This window comes from Xiphophorus maculatus, chromosome 4 (assembly GCF_002775205.1).
Source record: "Xiphophorus maculatus strain JP 163 A chromosome 4, X_maculatus-5.0-male, whole genome shotgun sequence".
Taxonomy (NCBI): domain Eukaryota; kingdom Metazoa; phylum Chordata; class Actinopteri; order Cyprinodontiformes; family Poeciliidae; genus Xiphophorus; species Xiphophorus maculatus.
The window spans coordinates 14,302,097-14,311,189 of NC_036446.1; the positions used below are offsets into that span (position 1 = coordinate 14,302,097).

Consider the following 9,093-nt stretch of genomic DNA (forward strand, 5'->3'; position numbering starts at 1 on the left):
TACCTTTGATGGATCCACTGGTCAGGACCTTCTTATTTAAAGGTGTAACCTGGTCAAATGTGTTCCCATAATTGGAGGTGTGACTTTGTGAAAAGCTATGAAAAATCCGACTGGATTTTTTATCTTCTTGTATTTCCTCATTAGTGTTATTCTTTTTTAGCACAGTAAAGCCTAAATTGTTAGGCTTTATTATTAGGCCTAATAAAGCCTAATAAATAGGCTTTATTAGGCACAATAAAGCCTGTTAGAAGACAGGGGACGTGATTGTAACTCATCTGTAACAAATAAATACAATTCTTCAAGCTGTTGTAGTAGAAATGCCCTCTTTAATTTATTATTATTATTTTTTTTACCATAGTTTCAACTCTGACAGAAGTCTCCAAAATGAAGAAACAATTGCAGTAATGCTCCTTTTGTTAGATTTCTGGGAGTCAGTGGGACGGCTCATTGCGGGGTCGGAGAGTGAGAGCGACATAAATAATGCATGACAGAGTTGAGGGAGGGAGGAGCAACAGTTTCGGCGCTGTCTGCTGGCGACTCCGTGCGTCACCTTTTGATTTGGAAAGCGCAGGGACATGGTGCGGATGGATGGCTGTCCACACGGCCACAAGAGGACCAGGTAATCGCGATTTATTGATTTTGATTATGAAACATTATTGGGTTTTTTTATTTTATTTTTATTCATTATTTCGTTGGTCTTTTTCTAATGGAACACGGCGACTGATTGTTTAATAAACTGTTGCTGCGTAAAAACGAAGATTTTGTCGAATCATTTTACGCACAGCAATAATCTCAGTCGCTCTTGACTCCTCTGACATAACATTACTCTGTTTGTAATTAACTTGGACAAATTGCTGGTGACTGAGCAGAATAAACGGATTTATCTATATAAGCATTTTTTTTCTTCAGTTTTCAAAAGTTTACATGGGAAAAGTATTTTAGTAAGGCTTTACATCGAATGGAAATATTTATGTATATTTTTGCGTTTATCTAATAATCAAAACGCCTTTCATAAGTACTCAGTTTTTAGAAGTGGTCCGTTTGACATTTGCTCTGTGCGGACTCAGCAGTCTCAGTCTGCGGCGTGTTTGTGTCACAACATGACTACAAAAAGATGATTTAGCATAACACGCCACACAGGATATGAGGGTTTAAATTCATGAGTGCCAATAACCCACCGAGGTTCAAGCTGCGCCCTGAAGCCAGATCGGTTAATCTGACTGGTCTTAACTTGCAGATGGAAGGACGATATTATCTTCCACCGGCTGTGATTTGACTGTGCCACGCTGCGTCTTCATCGGCCGGATTTATCCCCTTCTTATTCTCCGCTTAGTGTTTAACAGTCGCAATGCAATGCATCGAGTTAAAGCAACAGCGAAAAAAAGGTCACCCATGTGAGAACGACGCCGCTCCCTGTGCGATTATTTACCTCCGCTGATGTGTGCAAACACATGGCGCGATGTTGTGCATTGGATGAAAGGTTGGGCCATTTTACCCATCCCAGCGCAGTCTGCTCGGATTTTTCCTGTTTCTTTTTCTTTTTGTTCCACAGACACAGAAAAGAAGTCATAACTGTGAAGAGAAACTGGTTTCGACTGTGCAAACTGAGCTTTGTCTCAAACTGGCGCAAAAAAACAACAACAACAACAAAAAAAAAAAACTAGAGGTGACAGAGCTCAGCAGAGTTCCCAGGATTGTTTGGACCAACTTGACCTGCTCCAATGTTTTACTGATAACAACGTGAAAAAGTTTTGCCCTTTCACATATCTCTTTATGTTTTTGTTTATTGTCACACTTAAAAGTTGCAGATAATGAAGTTTATTTTAATATTAATAACCTTTAATGAGTAAAAAATATATATACTTTAAATGACTATATTGATTGCATAAAAAGAAATTCAAACCAAAAAAGAAAATGCATCTCCTCTCTGTCTTTAATTACTGATTGGCATGACTTACAACACTACAAGAGTGCATCAATAACTGATCCAGCAGGTCACAAAAATAAACTCTTTCACCACAGCGATGTTTAAGGGGCATTTTGTTTTTTGCAATTTTGGTTTTGATCATTTTGAATAGCTGTTTTTTTTCCTCGTCTTTTAAACACTAGATGCTCACTTCTAAACTGCCTTCTGTATTTTATCAGGTAATGTTTGATGTGAAATCATCTGAAACATTGACAAAAAGCACACATTAATGCTTTTTGCTGTAACAGGGCGATTTTTTCCACTGCACTGTATTTTTTAACAAGCCTTTTCAGGTATTAATAACAACCAGATTTATAACCACGTACTGTAATCTTCAGACCCCTAGTTGGTCTTCCCTTAGAGCAGGGGTGTCAAACTCCAGTCCTCAAGGGCCGGTGTCCTGCCGTTTTTAGATGTGCCACAGGTACAAAACACTGGAATGAAATGACTTAATTGCCTCCTCCTTGTGTAGATCAGTTCTCCAGAGCCTTGCTAATGACCTAATTATTCCATTCAGGTGTGGTGCAGCAGAGGCACATCTAAAAGTTGCAGGACAGCGGCCCTCGAGGACTGGAGTTTGACACCCCTGCCTTAGAGTCTTTTCTGATTTTCTCCACCATAACCTAGACAGTTCAGTTTGAGTTTCTTTCACTCATCGTAACACCGTTCTGTTGGGTTCAGGTTTAGTTTTCTAATGCGAACTGTTGCAAAGTGTCCTCCCTTGAACAGCTGCTGCAGTCCAAAATGTTCTTTCCTAATATGCAAATCCTCAGTCCAGGACCGTTTCCTCTCCCCAGAGGGAGACACAGTTTGATGCAGATTTATCTCATTAATCAGCAGATCACCCACAATCCCCATCCTCTGCACCTTTGATACGGGAACATCTGCTTTTCCTGCTGCACTGTTCCAGGGGTCTTTCTTCTGTCTTCAAGTTTCACAGATGGGTCTGTAATTGCATTTGTCAGGTTGTGTTATCAAAACACACAGTCTGTCAGAGCCTGATTTATGTCCTCGCCGAACCCCTCACATCCCTCCCTAACATTTGCTCAGCAGGCTTTAAACGCTTCCTGTTGTGAGATGCTAAGATCTCACCGAGGCCTGCCCTGCTTTCTTTTTTCAGATCTGAGTCCCGAGGGATGACACGAGTCGCTTTTCCACCACGGCTCACAAATTACATAATACTGAACATATATCTGAATCGTACAGTATACTGATTGGTGTTCTTGAGGTAGCAGCAACAGGGACACACTCTACTATTTGTTTTTTAAGGTTTTTACCGTGAGGTGAGTGTTTAATCTTGAATGGAACTATGATTTCAAGCTCATGTTGACCAAAAAAAAAGGCTATTACACATTAGTGAGATAGACTCTGTTACTTAACTTTCATCCTGATTCTGCACACCCACATGCAGGAACTCAGGGGAAAGGGAGCGTGTAGGGTAGAGACAGAGGAAAACACCGTTCCTGGGTTTTCTGAGAATTTGGCTCAAACAGAGCAGAACAAACTAACTGAGGGATAAAAAGTAGGTCACAAAACAGACTTGACCTCTGGAACGCCGAAGAGAAACTAATTCAGACATTCATTCAATTTTTTTCTATTGTTCGGAGATTTTGCACTGAAGTAACTTCATGTTATTTCATCCTCCCTCTAAGAGTCAGAATGTCTTCTTAATATCTTAAAAAGATCTTAATCAGTGGTCTTTTAGAGTTCTCTCTTTGTTGTTTAGCTGATTTCTTCTGTCATTTTCCATCCAGTTATTTTACTTGAGAGGGCCATCATGTTGTCTAATGTGTCCGTTTTAACATCGTTTGACAAATAAAAATCGAAATAGTGCAGCAGGTGGAGGTGGAAATTTGTGGAGATGTTCAAATTAGGGTTAGGTTTTTTAAAAAAAATATATATATAATCTTTGAACATTTCACAGAGCTCTGTTCAACCCATCATTTGAAAATTAACAAGCACAGCACAACCGCAAGTCTGCCAACGCACGGTCGCCTTACACTGACTGACTGGAATAAGTGCTTTATTCGGGAGTAGTGCAGATAATTCTTACTTTGGAGGAGCTGCAGAGAAACACACATTGGGTGTAAGAATCACTTGTGTAAACATTTTACCAGGAGTAGTTTAGAGTAAATCAACAATAAATTACAAATGGGTATCTTGTTTTTAAATTCGGTGAAACTTTTTTTGTACGAAGAAGCAGCGTAAGCCTCTGGTAGCTACTTCATCTCATGTCAATAGATTTTACTGTGCTACAGCTGTGATTATTCAACATGATACGTTTTTAGTTATTTTCTGCCATTTTGTCTAACATAAAAGTTTCCTTGTCTCAACTTGCTAGAAATTCAAGGGACTGAGGAAGTTTTGTGGTTGTGTGTGTTTTTATTTAATTTCACACGATAAGCTGTAAAAGTTGCAGCACAGAAACATTTTCCAGAGCGTCCAGACTGCTTTCATCTTTCAGCTTTTCACGGCAGGTTTCGCCGCTTATCTTTTTTACATCTCTGGCAGTCCCTGATATTTTCCGTCTTCTTTTGTTTTCCCCATCAGAACAAAGCATGGCTGGGAAGCCTTTTCGGGCCACCTACATCTGGAACAGCATCATTTCCAATCTCCAAAGTCAAGTCGAGGTGAAGCACAGGCGCCACAACCTGAAGTCGTACCATGACTGCTTCCTGGGCTCAGAAGCTGTGGATGTGGTTCTGTCGCACATCACCCTCAGCCGCTTCTTTGGCGACGACGCGGTGCCTCGACACAAGGCCGTCCGTCTCTGTCAGGTTCTCATGGACTCTAAGGTGTTTGAGCCAGTTGGGGGTAAAGTGTTTGGAAAGGAGAAGAAAAGAGACAAGTTTGAGGACAGCAGCGTCAGTTTGTACAGGTTCCTGGGTCCAGTAACCAGCTCCTCCTTAGCTCTGACCAATACCAACTCTCAGTCCACTGGTGCCATCAAGAGTGGCTACGGCTCGCCGAACATGAACATGAGCAGCTGCTCACTAACAAGCGAAAGGTATGGAATCATATTGTAACATCTTATATGTACAAAAAAGAAAAGAGTAAGCTAAAAAATAGTCCAGGACTCAAGTTTTATTTGTAATATAAAATAAAGAAGGTAAATAAAATGACTGGTAAACTACAAAATACCAGCAAGGACAAAACACTGCTCAAATGTGGTACAAAAAAAAAAGGAAAAAAAACTACAAAAATTTAAAAACACAAAGAAAGAAGATTAATAACACTTTCATGAAACGTCAAAACTCAGTAGGAAAAAAATCTATTAAAAAAACAAAGCAAAATCTGTGGTTGCGAGTAATGAGACATTATGAAACATGCTGTAGTTTGGTTTTATCTGGACGTGTAGGAAGGCAATTGGCAGGAAATTAAGAAAGTAAAATAAACAATGATGGGTGATTTCAACTTACAAAAATATACTTTAAACTATCATCCTGCCTAATGAGTAGTGTGAGATATTCTGCAGTCTCTGCCTCTGGAATGAATGGGCGATAAAACAGATACAGTATTCGTGGAAAAAATCAAGACTTCACGAGACAAAGTTTATTATCCTTTTTATACAAGCAATACATACTTCATTTATTGAAAACCAATTCCTGTAAACCACCATGTGAATGAAAGACAAGTATAAGGAAGCTTTTATTTATTTTTTTTGCTGTATTGATTGTGTCTGTTCCTGTAACGAGTCTCTGAATCACGTCCATTGTTTGCTCTCTTTATGTAACCTATCAGCCAAGGGGTCCCAAGCTACTCCACCCACTCCCCAGTAAAGAGAGAGAAGCTGCTGGAGGAGGTGCTGGGGAACCTGAACCTCAGCGCCACCATCACCCCCCAGATGAGCCACCTCGGCCTCTCACAGGAGTGTAAGCTTCTGTCCTGACCAACCAGACACCCAAGCGTGTCGTAAAACAAACCAGTCTAAATGTTTTCATCTGTAAACACTGTAAAACTGCTGATTGCTGCTGCTTGTAAAACTGCTGTTTGGCTTTGGCAGGTTTGTATGAAGTGTGGCACCAGCAGGCGGTGTCCAGGCTGCTGCAGCTCATAGAGCTCCCCCTGCTGGAGAGCTTGTCAGAAGGCGAGGTCGCTTCACGATCCTCTCTGCATGGCATGGACAGCGACCCAGACCTGCTGTGTCCAACAAGCTACCTGGACAGAGAAGTTCTGAAAGCTTTCAGTGAAGCACAGTAAGTCCTAACTGTGACTTGTGAAAAAGTCACATTTTTATTGTAATTTTCTCGACTTATAGTTATAATCTATGAGCTTCTAAAACTACTTCCCAGATCGAAAGCCTAAAATAATTACCCTTTGACGAGAAATCATGTCAAAATCAGAAGAAATTTATTTTTCCTTATTTTTATCATGAGTCACAACTGAACCTATAACTGGCCTGAAATCCTTCACATCTAAGGCTGTGATTATAGAACAATTACACACAGTGGGATAAGTAGATTAGGAGCCATATGCAAAAACTGCAGTGTCCACAGTTAAACTCTAAGCCATCTGGGCAAGTCGCATCAACTGTCTTTACATCTTGTTTCTATGTATGGTTACTTAAATAAGAAAAAAAAATTGTGTACTAAAGTACAAGAAATAAAATCAATGTATAAAACCCCATCACCCCTTCCCTCTGCCTCAGGGCTGATGAGTGGATGTCAGTGGCGGTGGACTGTCTGGAGTTTCTGCCTGATGAGCTGGTGGTGGAAGTCAGTCGAGGTTTGGCTGCTTGTGCGGATGACCTTGTTCAGTGCAAGAGGTTGCTTTACCAGGTCCTGGTCAGGCATTACGGACAGACGCAGCGGCCACCTCTGCTTAACAACTATATCTTTGATATCCACTCTGGGATCTCAGAACTACTTGGTAAGCAGTCTTTTTTTTTTTTCAGTTCCTACCTTTCAAAATCATTTTTAATGTTGTGTCAGAGAAGGTGCCTGATGGTCAACTGGCTAAAAGAAGATTTCTATACTACTTACTTCCTTTATAAGAAAAGCATAATCCATAATAATTGTGTGGAAACTAAAGCAGCTCAGTTCAACAGCAGCAGGAATTATTCCCTGTCTGTTTTTGGATCATCATGGATCATTTCCTAGTGTCGAAGCGATGACTATTTTCAGTCAGTTTAAAGTTTATAATTGTTACTGTTGCGTTGCCAGTTAACGGGAAGCTGGAGCTGGCTTTAGAGGCGCTGCAGCTGAGCCTGAGGCTGCAGGACTCCCACAGCCAGGAGGAACTCCGGAGACTCCTGAGGTTCATGGCCACTGCAGCCAAACCGCAGGAGGTGAAGCTGCACAAAGAGGTCAGCGCTCCTGTTCATCCTGGGTGCCGCTCTGTGTTCGTTTTTGCTCCTCATTAACTCTAAATGCTCTTCCCAGATTGAGAACAGGATGGCGGTAAAGAGGGCTTTCTCCCGCTCCATTGTGTACAGCGGGAGGCTCTCGAAGGGCAAGGTGGACTTGATGGTTCTGTTCATGATGGATAACTACTGTGATATGTTCAAAGTAAGTGCTAACGGTTTGTTTCTTAGAAAGGTAATGTCTTTGGTGTTGAGATAACAAATTGGAGTTGATATAAAGGAGTTCAATTGAACTGAATTGAGTTGAATTTTTCTACCAGATTCCCATCTCCTTGCACAAGATGGTGAGTGAAAGATTGAGGAATATCGTCATGGGGAAGGATCCGGATGTGATAACAGGTTTGCAGGTTTATCTGCTGTTGTAGATTAACAGCAACGACTTGCTCTGCAGTAAAGTAATTTCTTTTCTCTGCTCCTCCGCTGCAGGCACAACATACTGCTCAAGGGTTAGTGCTAAGGAATATTCAGAAAGTGCACAGAAAGCCACTCAGGAGGAGATCCTTTCTCTACTGAGGACAGTTTATGAGAACCCCAAATTCTCCAGGAAGGAGAAGAGGCGGCTGCTGGGACAGTTTTATAAAGCTCACCCTGAGACTTTTGTTCAGTACTTTGGAACTAAATTGTCTAGTATCAATATGTTGTTGCAGTAATATTTATACAAGTTATATATCAAAGAGTTAAAAAAAAAAAAACTATGTTCAAATGGAGTTGTGCAGATAGTAACAGATGACTGAGCAAAAATGTAAGCTATAATATTTAATGATCTATTTAACTGTTTTATTTGGTGCGGGTCACTATGGCAAAATGCTCCCTTTGATGTGAAAACCACTGATGCATCCTCTGAAATAGAAAAAAGTTATTTTTTAAGGTCAAATATAGGTCTGATTCAGTCAAAAGCAAACCTGTAGGTTGGCTGTTTCAGTTTTTCTTGTGCAACAGCATCAGATAAAAATGTGAAAATTTGACATTGGAAATTTTAGAAGTCCCTTATTCTGCTGTAGTGACAGTGGAGACATGCTCCTGACTCTGGCTTGTTTTGTTTTCTAAAAAATTAAAACAGATGTTGGAGAGGGTTTTTTTTTAATGGCCACGTTTTAGTGGTCTCTTCAGGGTTGTTTAAATCAGGTACAAATAGCCCTTCTAATTGGCTTACGGGAAATGACTGGAGTGTTTCCTGCTGGTTTGAAACATGTTGTTTGTATTTTATGTCATCTAAGGTAAAATTGAGAAGATTTCATGCATCTTTTGCATCAGCTCTAAGAAGACAATGGCATCTGGTATGGCAGCTATAAACGGATTCAGAGCGGATAATTGTGAAAGACAAAGCAATTCTCTGCATGTAAATTTAAGAAAAATAAACTTGTGAATTTGTTTCTGTGAAATAAGATATGTCTGAGTTTTTTTCTCTTTTTCTAAGTTCATGGTCCTGTTTGTGACTGAAATCCTTTTGTTCCGTGGAGTCAAAACCACAGACTCCTTCATATGCTTCCACTGTGCTCCAGCTGTTACCCGTTACTTCAAACTACCACAGAGACACAGAGAACCATTTCCAGGATGCAAACACACTTACTGCAAGACACGACGGTGCCGTTGGCTTAACTGGTTTAAATATCAAGATGTAAACACTAAAAGGAAGCATGTAAACCGTTTCAATCTCCCATTAGAAACACTCGTAAACAGAGAGAGCCCAGTCTGTTCTCAAATAGGTCCCACTTCTGCTGATTCACTGAAAAGCTAGCATTGGAGCATCAGCAATATTTCATGC

The 9,093-nt window shown here is 40.5% G+C and overlaps 1 protein-coding gene across 1 annotated transcript; it reads left to right on the top strand.

The window, feature by feature from the left end:
* The first annotated feature begins 561 nt into the window (after positions 1–561).
* depdc7 (DEP domain containing 7) lies at positions 562–8,713 on the top strand. Its single transcript, XM_014470701.2, has 9 exons — positions 562–619; positions 4,517–4,973; positions 5,708–5,838; positions 5,970–6,162; positions 6,615–6,835; positions 7,129–7,271; positions 7,348–7,473; positions 7,589–7,667; positions 7,755–8,713. Exons 1-9 carry the CDS (start codon positions 589–591, stop codon positions 7,976–7,978), a joined length of 1,605 nt encoding a protein of 534 aa, XP_014326187.2. The 5' UTR covers positions 562–588; the 3' UTR covers positions 7,979–8,713.
* The last annotated feature ends 380 nt before the right edge of the window (positions 8,714–9,093 follow it).

Coding starts and splice junctions, on each gene's coding strand:
- depdc7 (XM_014470701.2), top strand. CDS start 589: ATGGCTGTCCACACGGCCACAAGAGGACCAG. Junction 620..4,516: donor CACGGCCACAAGAGGACCAG/GTAATCGCGATT, acceptor TTTCCCCATCAG/AACAAAGCATGGCTGGGAAG. Junction 7,272..7,347: donor AGGTGAAGCTGCACAAAGAG/GTCAGCGCTCCT, acceptor TGCTCTTCCCAG/ATTGAGAACAGGATGGCGGT.